This window comes from Vigna unguiculata, chromosome 8 (genome assembly GCF_037176805.1).
Source record: "Vigna unguiculata cultivar grain cowpea cultivar isolate G323 ecotype 2 chromosome 8, ASM3717680v1, whole genome shotgun sequence".
Classification (NCBI taxonomy): domain Eukaryota; kingdom Viridiplantae; phylum Streptophyta; class Magnoliopsida; order Fabales; family Fabaceae; genus Vigna; species Vigna unguiculata.
Genome location: NC_140799.1, coordinates 30358742 through 30372261, shown reverse-complemented (window position 1 = coordinate 30372261; position 13520 = coordinate 30358742). Strand labels below are relative to the sequence as shown.

Here is a 13520-nt window from a genome sequence, read left to right as displayed (position 1 = left end):
TTGCACCAAAAATCAACCTTACTTTATCCAATCCGAACTAAATTCCATTAAAAACCATGTTTTCTTAAAAGCCCAGTTTTTGTGCCCCAATTAGAAAAGGTCTTACCAGAAATTAAATTATATTCATCCCAAAACCACAAGAATACTATAAACATAACCTAGAGTTAACACCATATTCATCCAAGCCATAAATCCTATCTAAAATACCAAGAACTTGAATAAGAAACCACCCAAGAGCACAATAGTATTTTGGAAGCTTCTAGTTGATGCTCCAAACATAAAAATATCCCATGGAGGATCTTCAACAAAATCATAAAGTTTCCTAGTTATTGTATTATGTACTTTTATACCAATGTATATCCGTTTACATACTTGAATATGTTAAGTATGTTTCTTTAGAAAAGAATTTCATTAACATAGGTTAGAAAAGATATATTAATACAACAAGTAATTGATTTATATCTTAAAATCATCACCTATATATATTATTTTAATATATTTTTTTAACTAGATTATTATAAAGTGATTAATTTTTTTCTAACATATGTTTAGAATATCGTTATCGAGATAATACTTTAATAAATTTATTTCTATGTAAACCTACATATTCCAAGATTTGGTTGTATCCTTTGGTCTATAACAACATGATTATATATGGTGTAGGGTAGCTCACCCTGTAGGCCTACAAGGAAATGTGAGGAGCGGGTTGAGATTTTGAGTCCCCTGACCTGCTTATGCTCGCCCCATCTAACCTACAGCCTGCATAGGCTTAGAATGAGATAGGGTGGGCCAACCTACACACCTTTTTTTTTTCTTTTACCCAACCTTAAATTAATCAAGTTCATAGGCTCTCCCCCATCCCCAACGTGTGTGTACCTTCTTTTTTCTCTCAACTCAACACAATCACTAATTCGATCTAGTTAGTGGCGCTATGCGTCTGCGCTACCCTCCCCAACTAGCAATCATGTGCATCTTCTCTTTCTCTTCACCGACAAAGAAGTGATCCCCTTCCTAGCCAACGATGGTGTATATATTCTCTTTCTCTTCAAAAATAAAACAAGGTATACCATCATCTTCTTTTCCCCCTATCTTTTAATTTTTGCTTTGATTATGTTAGATGCAATTTTGGAGATTTCTAATTGAAGAGAAAAACTTAGTTGTTCTATAGATATTGATACTTTTTTTTTATGTTTTTCAAATAATAACTCAAGTAATGATTATTACACAACTTTGTCTTGTGTTGTGTTTGTGTCCAAGGTTTGTTTGTGAGAGATGAAAATTGGTGTGTGTGAAGTTTCTATTGCTTTGATATGATTTATTAGATCTAAGATTCAAAAACAAGGAAATGAAAAGTTTTGTATTGTTATAATGTTCATTTACAAAAACTAATGATTATTAAGCTTTCCATTTGAAATTGGCAATGTATCAAGTCTTTGGTTGATAACTCCATAAATAAGTGGGCATAAGAATTCCTTTTGATAAGTAGGTTCCCGCAATTGTTTCTTTATATACTTTATTGTTAGCCTTTTTCTGATAAGTGATAATGATAATTTTTTAAATTAAATTTTGCAAGCTTTCTTATTCATCCTGATTAGGATGTTTATTAATAAATTTATTTTTAAATTGTAGTAAGGATCTTAATTTAACAATTAGAATGGATGAGGAGATATTAATATGCCCCTTTGTGAAAATGAGGTTGAGGAAGATGATATTGAAAAACAATTTGAAGTTGTTGAACTTGAAAAAAAGAAAAAGGTATAAGGTTACCACATCTGATTATTTGAGGTATTTTAATAAGATTGGGGTGGGTAAGGATGGAAAAGAAATGACAAAGTGCAATAGTTGCAACAAAATATTCGTGTGTGGTGGAAGAAAATATGGTACTTATTTGAATCGTCATGATATGAAATGTAATAAAAACAAAGCTGGAGATATTGGTTAAATGATTTTAGATATGCATGAAAAGTTGAAAGGAGAAAAAATTGATCAAGTAGTACACTGTGAAATTTAAGTATCTTGAACTAGCGATTGGATAAGCTATATGTGTTCTAGTGCAATTATGACTTCTAGAAACACTATTATTAATTAAGGTTGATATTTACATAATATATATGAAATAAAAGATAATATTTAAGGATCTACTTCTTTTCATTTTTAGTAGGACTCGCTTAACTTTTGATTTATGAATATCTATTAATACTAAAGGTTTCATATTAATTGTTCTTTCAAATATATACTTCAAAATTTTAATATTTGGCCTTAATAATTCTATTACCCAATCTTGCCTATATCCTTTGGGACACTTGGTCATATTTTAGCAACCAATGACTATGACATGAGCATATCATAAGAAATAAACAAAATAATTATCAATTAAGCTTATCGACCTACATAATGATAATTGAATTTTGTAATAAAATGAAACTTGTTTGGAAGCTAGGAGCTATGCAGAGTAGGCTTGAATATCAAATCCGCATTTCAAAAATGGGTTAGCTTGGTTTGTATTTTGCAGGTCAAATACAAAACAAACTGTTGACTGCATTGTCATTCCTCATGCATGTAAATTAACAAATTTTCGATTCATACTTATCCAACTCGTGTTCAAGCTGCAGAATACAGAACAGGACAATAAACCAAAGGAAAACCATGACCACACAAACCAATCATTCTCTTAAAGACGATCAGGTCCAGGGACACGTTGGTGCATGCATTTTCACCTACACATATCTAAATCATATCCAAGTACATAAATTTTAAAATAGAACTAAATGTTGAAAGACAAGTACAAATAGTTGAGATAACCGACAAGAAAACCATGCATGCTACCAAACAATTTTTTATTCAAATCCGAATATGATCCAAGCAGGACCTTCTATCGAGTTCATGACTTTGCTGAAACTGCATATAATGTCCATATTTGATCGCAAGGTATGCTTCCGGATTATGATAGTCAATAAACTCCGGTGCAGGACCCACAATAGTCTCAAGCGGAGCTCCGTGTGCCGTGGCAATGGAAATTCTGGTGCCTGTTGTGTTCACTACTGCACGGTGAAGAACACTCTTGAATTTTCCATTCGTCAGTATCTGATCACAAAAGATCACCCATTCAATTTTTTTCCAATGCTGATTCATGTTTACCAAAATTCCTTTTTCATGTATATATGTGTGTACTAAGTAATTTTTTTATAATTAAAAGTTATAATTATATTTTGAAGTATACATTTTTCAATTTACATAGTTTAGAGTTTTATGTGTTCTCCGAATCATAATTTCCGCTCTATTTCCTCTGAATACATTAGTGCAAACAATTAATTTTGCACCCAACTTAACTGAGTTTAATTTTATGGATCTCAATTCAATATTAACTTTTCTTCCTGAATAACTGAAAGTTAAACAACCTATGAGAGGAACAGTTGGAAAATAAGTATCATTAAAATAATTTTCTTAAAGAATGATATTACTAAATAAGATCAATTTTGTTACAATTATATATAACAATTTCAATTGTGTAATTACAGATGTGAAAGTGGCGGGATCGAGTTGTCTACCTAGCTTATATATATTTTGTTTTTAAATCTTACAAAACTCATGTAAAATATTTTTCATAAGTAGATCGTTTCTCACGTGACAAAGAGAATTACCATTAGTTTAGAATAAAGACAAAAAATTAAATACACAGTTTAATTTATATTTTTTTGAAAATAATGTAAGAAAAAAACATATTTAGTCTTAAAATTAAATATTAAAATATAAATTCAGAAAAAAAAATTTAAAGTATAATTCAAATAAAATTGTATAATAAAATATTAGAAAAAATAAATTTAATTTTATATAATGAAATAAAAAAATATAAAATAATTGATCAAAAATTAATATTTCTCAATTCAGTAATTTTAATTTTGATCATACATGTTTTAAAAGATATTTAAATTTATTAACCACTATTAGCTAGTAGCAATGTCCACACATTTATCATGATATTTGTATTTATTCAAAACAAATAGATAGTTAAAATATCATATTTATTAAATATATTTAGTTTATTTTTTCTTAGAGGGAATTGTGAACTTTTGTTTTACCTCAAGGTGATCTCCGGTGTTAACGAGAAAGGAGTTGGGTAAGGGGTTGACAGGAATCCACTTGCCCTTGTGTTGAATTTGAAGCCCGGAAAACTGGTTTTGCAGCAAGAGAGTCAGAAGCCCATGATCTGTATGTGCAGGAAGACCCATTGTAAGTTCAGGCTTAGGACATGGTGGGTAAAAGTTGGCAATCAGCATCTGGGCCCCCAACTCCACGTTCAACCGTTTATGTATGTAATTTTCTTCAAGGCCCAAGCTTCCACATATCCCCTTCAGCAACTCTCCAACAACTTCCCTGCTCTTTCTTATGTACTCATCCACAGTTTCCCTGAAAACAACATTTAAACCTATTATTTCTTAGGGTTAAATATGTTTTTTTTTCTTTGTCAATTTTTGAAATTTCGATCCAATATAGTTTTCTAACTTTAGAAATGCATGAATTTAGTTCTTTTAATTAAATTTGATTAAGTTTATTTGATGTTCAAATCTGTTTCATGATAATATTTGAGTTGTTTACACCATTTGAAACGTCAAAATAAACTTAAAAGAATTTGGTTAAAATGACTAAATCTATATATTTCTAAAGATGAATGATTAAATTGGTCTAAAATTTTGAAAAAATACTATTTTCAATTTTCAATGAAAATGAAAAACATATTTAACCCTTATTTTCTGGTACTTTACCCATTCCACCGAGAAGTTTAGAAGGTCTGTAATAAACTTAATAATCTTATTTTTCTAGTACTTAACCCTTATTTTCTTTAAAATGTATTTTTCAAATTTTTTTAGATCTTTTATCTTAGGGACATAAAATAATTAATACTACAAAAAAATTCAGACATTTTTTCTTGAAGTCCTAAAGTGATTTTAGAAAATAATTTTTGAGACATTTTTTTTCTTGGAAACCTAACTATTTTTGACCTTGAGTTAGCCTGTATCCATTTTTTCTTAATTGGGAAAATCTGTTCAAATTTTGAAGAAAAAAAAAAGTGTAGAAAATGTAAAATTTGTTTTGTATACCTAAAACCAGGGGGTTTGGAAGGAACATTAAGGTGAGGGTGAACATGGCATTTGAGAAAATCTCTCCAGAAAAGTGACTTGTCCACCATCACATTGAAACTTGTCCCATATCTTATTGGATCAAGCACCTTCTCTCCTGCGTATTCCTTTTTTTCTTCCTCACTCAGATCAAAGAACCTCTGCGTTGCTCTGAGCATCTTCTCCCTTAGTGTCTCCGAAACACCGTGATTGATTAGCTATATAAAGAAGTTCAAAGTTAACACTACAACAAAAGTTACAATATATGCATGTATGAGAAAAGAAACTCCAACAACATGCACGTGTGGATAAGTTAAAACACGCAGTGTTTAAGGTTAAATATGTACTAATACCATAAAGAAACCCCAATTGCGGCATGCATCGCCAAGTTGTTGGATTTCCTTGGAGCGTTCGAAGGCATTGGAAGAGGTGAGTCGAGAAAAATCAATGGTAGGAATGTTCTCTGTTTCATACAATATGGAATCTTCGGGGCTTTTAAGGCTGATGTAGTTGGAGGGAACAGACCTCACGCTGTTGGATTCAACCAACTCCTTAACACTTAACATTTTTAATTCCTTCTGGTACTGGAAGTGGTTTTGCTCTGTGAGGGAATGAGTAAGGATTTCAAAGACCTAGAGTTACATTTTTATTTTGATACGTTTTCAAGATTTTTGGGATATGGCAGAACCCAACTTGGCATATGGGGTGTTAATAACTTGTCGTACATGCAGCAACAAGCCAAAACTTGTGTCGGCTTAAACGTAGAACAAGCAGATCCCTTTGCACAAAAAAACGAAAAATGGGTTGCAGCATCATGCAGAATGAGGAATTTGCATGGAACACGATTTGCAACACATTATTAGTTTAGGAAGAACTATACCTGTAAAAAAAAAAAATCAGAGAATTAGAGTGACAATTTTATAATTTTATAATTTAAGTAAGATATGACACTAGTTATAAGGAAAAATATTATTTTTGACACTCCCTGCTTTCACTTCACAATCGGGTTCTATAATAAAATATTATAGATTTAATTATGTCTTTGCTCCCTATTTTCATAACAAAATTTTAATGTGATTCCTTTATTTATTCTTATCTCAATTTAGTCATTGTTTTGGAAAATTTGATTTTAATTTAGTCCTTTCCGTTAGTGGTACAGTAATAACATTAAATGGGGTGTCACGTGTCAGTTTCTGAATTTAAAAAAAAATAACAAATTTGCCACGGAGCAATGACATAGTAATGTGGTAGGGATAATGTCACCTGTCAGTCTTATATCAAGTGTCATTTTCTCATTCTCAATTTGGTTCGTATTTTAATTTTTGTCTCAATTATTCTCAATTTTTGTAAAAATAGTGCAATTTTGTCCCTATCAAAATTGAAACAAAAATTAATTTTTATATAAATGTTATACAAATATTTTTATTAAATTTGATATTTTTATTCAAATTGATATTTTTCTTATATATTTTTAACATAACTAAGTTTGTTTAAATTTGTGTTTCACATTCAACTTTACTTAAAATTGTTTTCAAATTTTAAATTTATATGTTTTTGATTATTACATGAACTAGTTAAAATTATTTTTAAAATTTTTATAATTGTTATTTTTACACCAATTCAAATATTTGTATAGAAATTATTTAACTTTACACATTTTAAAAATATACAATTATTTGGAATATAAATTCAAATAAAAAAACCAATATTAAAGTACAATGTAATAAAATATCAATATAATTTATGAATTTTTTTCTATTAACAATTTTAAATAAAGTTCAATGTAAAATATAAATTAAATAAACTTTATTTTGTTAAAAATATTTACTTGAAATATCAATTTTGAAAGAAATATTTGCGTATATTTATATAGAAATTAAATTTGATTTCAATTTAGAGAGAGACAAAATTGTTCAATTTTTACAAAAATTTGGACTAAATTGAGACACAAATTAAAATAAAGGAACCAAATTGAGAATGCGGAAATGACACCTGACATATAAGTGACACGTGGCATTATCACTACCACATCACTTTGTCACTGCCACGTGGCACGACGACAGTTTGACACGTGACAAATTATTTATTTTTTTAAAAAAATTCAAAAAAATAAATAAAAATTAAAAAAAAGAAAATAAAGAAAATAAAGTTAAAAAATATAGGAACTAACACGTGACACCTCTTTTAATGGTGTTACTATACCACTAACAGAAAGTACCAAATTGAGATAAAAAAAGGTTTAATTATGCCTTTGGTCCCCATTTTGGAGTCAAAATCTCAAAATGGTACCCAAATTTTTAAAAGTCTCAAAATGGTCCATTTTTTTGTTGAAACGTCTCACGTTTGCCCTTTCCGTTAAGTCAAGGTTGACGCCGTTAGAGGGAGTGCCACGTGTCAGTTCCTCGATTTTTTGAATTTTTTATTTTATAGTTTTGATTTTTTTTTTATTTTTAATTTGTTTTTGAATTTTTTTAAAAAAAATCAAAAAATTGCCATGTGTCAAGCTATCATCGTGCCACGTGGCAGTGACACGTGTCAGTATTACGCCACGTGTCATTTCCTTAGTCTCAATTTGGTCCCTTTATTTTAATTTGTCTCAATTTAGTCCAAATTTTTGTAAAAATGAGCAATTTTGTCCCTCTTCAAATTGAAACAAAAATTAATTTTATATAAATGTTATACAAATATTTTTATTAAATTTGATATTTCTATTCAAATTGATATTTTTATTATATATTTTTAACCTAGCTAAGTTTATTTAAAATTATGTTTTACATTCAACTTTACTTAAAATTGTTTTCAAATTTTAAATTTATATGTGTTCCTGCAGAGAACAAACAAGATAAGTTAGGCACAAGCGTCACCTTACCAGTGTAGTCCGCTATCTCCTCAGCTGGTCTCTTCCCGGTTGGCATATGTCGGCTTGGACTCAGAGGGGGTTACTTGCAGAAGGGACTCCGAAGCTCTAATGAATCAAAACTCTCAAAAAGGTCAAATATGTGATTAATGAATGCGTACCTTTAATTACTAGGGTCCACGTCTATTTATAGACCATGTCTGGTTATTCTATGGGTCGGGCCTTGGCTTGGGCTTTGGCTGTAAGTGGGTCTAGGCCCTAGCCCAGGCCCTTAGGACTTATTGACCGCTGGGGGGTTTTCATTATACTGAGTTTATTGGAGTGGTCAGCCTAGGCTTTAATCTTACCGAGTCTGTTGGAGTAGTCGGTCTGGGCCGGCTACTTACCTTGACGGCTTATGTTGGTTATATGAGGTGCAGGTTGTTCCCCTAGATGTTTTAGGTTAGAATTGGTAAAACTTAGGCTAACTCGGCCTAGGCTGAGTACTTGACTGCCTTGGTATATGTATTGTTTACTTATTTGGTCGAGTTTGGCTAGGTGTGGTACACCAGTCCCCCAACCTTGTCCGATATGAGTTGTCGGTCAAGGGTGATATGTATTGGTATGCTAGCGGAACTGGCTAGGTGTGATACACCAGTCCCCTAGCCTTTAAGTGTGATGAACAGTGTTAAGGCTAAAAAGTGGTAATCGTCTGAAGGTAGGTGAAGGGGTGTCAGGAGTCAAATCAGGAAGTTTTGGCGCCGTCGTTTTTAAGAGTCATGTCTCTTGCAATGATGGTGTCGATTGGTATGGGTTGTTGTTTTCGCGAGAAGGGGTTTTCGTCGTTTGGAATTCTGGCCTATAAATATAGGTTTCAAAACGAGTGAGGGGTTACTTGGTTCATTTGCGAGAGTTTTTAATTCAGAGGTCTTGTGTGCGTTATACTGTCCGACTAGTTCCCAATTTCAACCGACATCTTCCCGTAAACACGAAAACAGGTATGTCCAGTAGCGATAGTATATCGTTATCCACATCTAGTAGTGAGAGTACAGAGTTGGAGAGAAGTAAGGGTAGGTAATTTGACGAAGAGGGTACATGTTCTGGAGGCATGGTAAGTGGGATTCCAATGGAGACGGTGAGGGAGGTTCGAGAAGATCCCCTTGAGGAGTTGGCCGAAAGTAACTGGCCGGCTAAAGGCGGTTATGGGTGGGTGGCTGCCGACGTCCGCAACCAATCATCTTTGTTCCGGTGGTCTCGCCTATTGAACTCCTGGTTAAACTGCACGCCTGTCATCTCAAAGGGTGTAAGTAGGGACATCGTTTCCCTGGAGAGAGTTAGCGCTATCGACCGAGTATGTCATGGGCAAGAGGGGGCTATAGAGAAGTTTTTCTACATGTACATGTGTCATTTTTCTCAACTACATGTGCGACTACCGTTAGACGGTTTTACTATGGGTGTATTGCGCGACACCTACACAGTTGCATCCGAATAGTTGGGCCTACTTGCAAGCCTTTCGCATCTTGTGCCAATCTTTATACTTGGAGCCTTCTCCTTATACTTTTTTGTACTTCTACGACACCAGACCCCGCCGGCCGACTACTTGACTGTCTTTGATAAGTCGTTCTAGTATCAACAGACTGGACGCGTTTTCCCAGTCTTTCAAGCATTTCAAGGACGAGTACTTCAAGGTTGTTGTTAAAGAAGAAGGCCGAGCTCATTTTTTGACCGCAGATGGGAGTACAAAATTCCCATTTAGTTGGACGGGTAGCCCTTCTTGGTATAAGGATATGGGGATGGATGAGTTATCGGCGGGTGATAAAGAGGTGGTAGAGATCTTGTTGAAGTTTGTTGATAAGTTGCCCACTAAGGGCTTAGTTAGAGTTTATAATTCGGTACATCCGATAATAGATATTGAAGGTATCTGTTTATTACTTAAACTGTGTTAATGATTCTAAGTTGTTTTAATCCGAGTTAATATATTATTGTAGGGCACAATAAGGAAAGAAAAACTTAGCACTTTTCCAATCGCTGAGGAAGGAGATGGCCGTTAAGGCCAAGGCAGCTGGGAAGACTGATGTTCCCAACCTACAGGAGTCTGTGGTGGAAGTGCATGTACACGATGGGACGAAGAGGAAGGCTGAGTTGCCGCCTCGACACGGCAAGGGGAAATATGTGAAGAGAGTGAGGGCGGCCTTGCTCGGGACGAGGTCGGCCAGTGGAGTAGGGTCGGCTAGTGGGGAGAAGGGACCAGAATCTGGTTTAATCGAATTGCCAAAAATATCTGTGAGGAAGGATATTGCGATCACCCTCCCAGATACCATTGTAAATTCCATTGACGGTATGGATGTGAACCATATTGTGAGGACGATGGTGGAGTTTGGAAGCAAGGCCTTAACATTGAGTCGTTGTGTGGGGTCTTTATATAAGAGGGAGCTGAAGGAGGGGGTCGGGAAAGGGTGGAGGAGTTGTAGGGGAAGGTTGACAAGCTTGAGGAGGAGAAGGCTGCGTTGGAGAAGGCGAAGGAGAGTTGGGAGGTAGAGAGAAAAAGGTTGATAACGTGAAAGGTTCGCTGTTTGGACTCAGAGGAAAGATTGAACAAGAAAATAGGGGAGTGGGAGGAAGATTATGAAGAATTGAAAGAGAAGTATGACGGTGCCGTGGGAGAGCTTGACGACTTGAAGAATAGTATTATACAAGAACATATCAATGGTTTTGAGAAGGAACTACGTCAAGCGGCTTTTTTCCATCAGGATATGGACGTAACAGATTCAAAGTTCGATGTGAATAAGGACGTTGTTGACGGGAAGCTGATCCAAGAGGACGAGGACAATACGAATGAGGAGGTGGAGGAGAAGGCGACAGAGGAGGAGAAGAAGGCGGGCGATTCCGAGGAGGTGGCACCTGTCGCAGCAGAATAGGATTTTGGTCTTAATTGATTCGAGAATATTATTTGAGCATATATCTGTAATATTTGGTACATTTAGCTACATTAGTACATTCTTGCACTTATGTTTAAATGCGATTAAGATTCTGTATGTTATTATGTATGTCGTGTTTTGATGATATGTGGTGTATGTGTGATACAATCGATTATATGTTGAGGGTGTCCGACCCAGGCCGCTTACTTGTGATAAGGGTGAGGAACTTAAACGAATTAAGCACAAGTTAAGGGTGTTCGACCCAGACCGCTTACTTGTGGTAAGGGTGGGGAACTTAAACGAATTAAGCACAAGTTAAGGGTGTTCGACCCAGGTCGCTTACTTGTGGTAAGGGTGGGGAACTTAAACAAATTAAGCACAAGTTAAGGGTGTTCGACCCAGACCGCTTACTTGTGGTAAGGGTGGGGAACTTAAACGAATTAAGCACAAGTTAAGGGTGTTCGACCCAGGCCGCTTACTTGTGGTAAGGGTGGGGAATTAAGCACAAGTTAAGGGTGTTCGACCTAGGCCGCTTACTTGTGGTAAGGGTGGGGAACTTAAACGAATATGACAGTAAAAAACGTAGAAAAATTGTATAGTTGAGAACCCTTTATTTTATTTATTGAATAGGGGTGCCTCGTTAAAACCTCCCTGGCCAAAACCCTCCTTAGGGAAAAAAGACCAAGTGAGGAAAAAGAGTACACCCAAGGTTACAAGTGTTCGACTTAGTGTAGCATACATTTAACTGAAATAGAATTTGAGGTGCGATACATTCCAAGTGTTGGGAATCTTTTCCACAGATAAGTGTTCCAGGCGATAAGCTCCTCCTCCTGCATCTTCGCGTATGAGGTATGGGCCGTCCCAATTGGCGGAGAACTTGCCATCCTTCTTTCTAGCACTGCTGGCCATTCTCCATACAAAGTCCCTGATGGCGAATGATCGTGGACATAGGTTTGCATTATATTTTCTAGCAGCTCGTTGTTTGGCAGCTAAATTGCGTATCTGGGCTTTTTCTCTGAGTTCGGGTAGAAGGTCGAGATGTATGACCATGTTTTGGTGGTTGTGGGTTGGGTCGTATAGTTCTCGGCGCAGGGATGGTTCGCCAATTTTAACTGGTATCATGGCGTTTGCACCGTAAGCTAGGCTGAATGGGGATTCGTTTGTTGATGATTGAGGGGTGCACCTGTAAGCCCATAGCACTTCTACTAACTCTTCGGGCCATTGGCCTTTGACGGTATCTAATCTCTTACGTAGCTCCACGAGGATAACTTTATTTGCTGCTTCTGCTTGTCCATTGGTTTGTGATTGTTCTACAGAACTTGTGACGTGCTTGATGCCTAGGCCAGTGTAGAACTTGGCTAGCTCTTTGTCAATAAATTGTCGGCCATTGTCTGGTTTGATGGGGAGGGAGCAGATGGGGTGGGATGGGATGAGTGATCATAGCGGGGAAGGTGGAAGTAAGGTTGTGAGGGGGGATGTGGCTTGTTGGAGGGTATTGTGGGTTGTATGGTGGAACATGTGTGGTGGGTATGTTGTAGGGGATCTAGGTGGTAGGGAGGGTAGCGGTAGGGGTTGAGGCTGCGGTATGGGGATGGGTGGAAGGGATGGGCGTTTGTTGGGTAGTGGTGAAGGTATGAGGAGTGGGGTTGTATTCACTTTCCTCCTCTATGGGCTAGAAGGCCGGGGACCTTACAACTTCAGAGGTTTCCTTGGCTTTTCCCTTCAGGTTGGGATCAGCTTCGATCTTTCGCCTAAGGCGAGAGTTCTCTTGTCACAACGCCTCCATCTCATCATCATTGCGTTTTTTCAGATCTGCCAACTCTTGTTGCATCTTTGCTTGGCCGTCTAGGATGGCGGCCAGGTCAGGGGTGATGCCAGCAGGTCCTAAGGGACCAGCATCCGCCTGCTTGTTCACTCCAGCTTTGCTGTGGGTTGAAACCATCTTCAGAGAAAAACTAGTACTAAAGGTGTTCGTCTCATGCCCCACGGTGGGTGCCAATTGTTCCTGCAGAGAACAAACAAGATAAGTTAGGCACAAACGTCACCTTACCAGTGTAGTACGCTATCTCCTCAGCTGGTCTCTTCCCGGTTGACATATGTCGGCTTGGACCCGGAGGGGGTTACCTGCAGAAGGGACTCCGAAGCTCTAGTGAGTCAAAACTCTCAAAAAGGTTAAATTTGTGATTAATGAATGCGTACCTTTAATTACTGGGGTCCACATCTATTTATAGACCATTAATTATGTCTGGTTATTCTATGGGCCGGACCTTGGCTTGAGCTTTGGCTGTAAGTGGGCCTGGGCCCTAGCCTAGGCCCTTAGGACTTATTGAACGCTGGGGGGTTTTCATTATACTGAGTTTATTGGAGTGGTCAGCCTAGGCTTTAATCTTACCGGGTCTACTGGAGTAGTCGGTTTAGGCCGGCTACTTACCTTGACGGCTTATGTTGGTTATATGAGGTGCAGGTTGTTCCTCTAGATGTTTTAGGTTAGAACTGGTAAAACTTAGGCTAACTCGGCCTAGGCTGAGTACTTGATTGTCTTGGTATATGTATTGTTTACTTATTTGGTCGAGTTTGGCTAGGTGTGGTACAATATGTGTTTTATTGTTACATGAACTAGTTAATTTATGAATTTTTTCTATTAACATT

The 13520-nt window shown here is 36.2% G+C and overlaps 1 protein-coding gene across 1 annotated transcript; it reads right to left on the bottom strand.

The window, feature by feature from the left end:
• Window positions 1-2560: 2560 nt before the first annotated feature.
• On the bottom strand, window positions 2561-5774 carry LOC114193656 (2-oxoglutarate-dependent dioxygenase 19-like). The gene is made up of 4 exons (XM_028083540.2): window positions 5471-5774; window positions 5100-5335; window positions 4080-4407; window positions 2561-3084 (listed from the first exon to the last, which is right to left on the bottom strand). Exons 1-4 carry the CDS (start codon window positions 5681-5683, stop codon window positions 2842-2844), a joined length of 1020 nt encoding a protein of 339 aa, XP_027939341.2. The 5' UTR covers window positions 5684-5774; the 3' UTR covers window positions 2561-2841.
• Between the last annotated feature and the right edge of the window lie 7746 nt (window positions 5775-13520).

Excerpts from the sequence above, each read along its gene's own strand:
- LOC114193656 (XM_028083540.2), bottom strand. The coding sequence starts at position 5,683 with ATGTTAAGTGTTAAGGAGTTGGTTGAATCCAACAGCGTGAGGTCTGTT. Across the intron at positions 5,336-5,470 it reads GCAATTGGGGTTTCTTTATG|CTAATCAATCACGGTGTTTC; the intron begins GTATTAGTACAT and ends TTCTTTATATAG. Across the intron at positions 3,085-4,079 it reads ACACCGGAGATCACCTTGAG|ATACTGACGAATGGAAAATT; the intron begins GTAAAACAAAAG and ends TTTTGTGATCAG.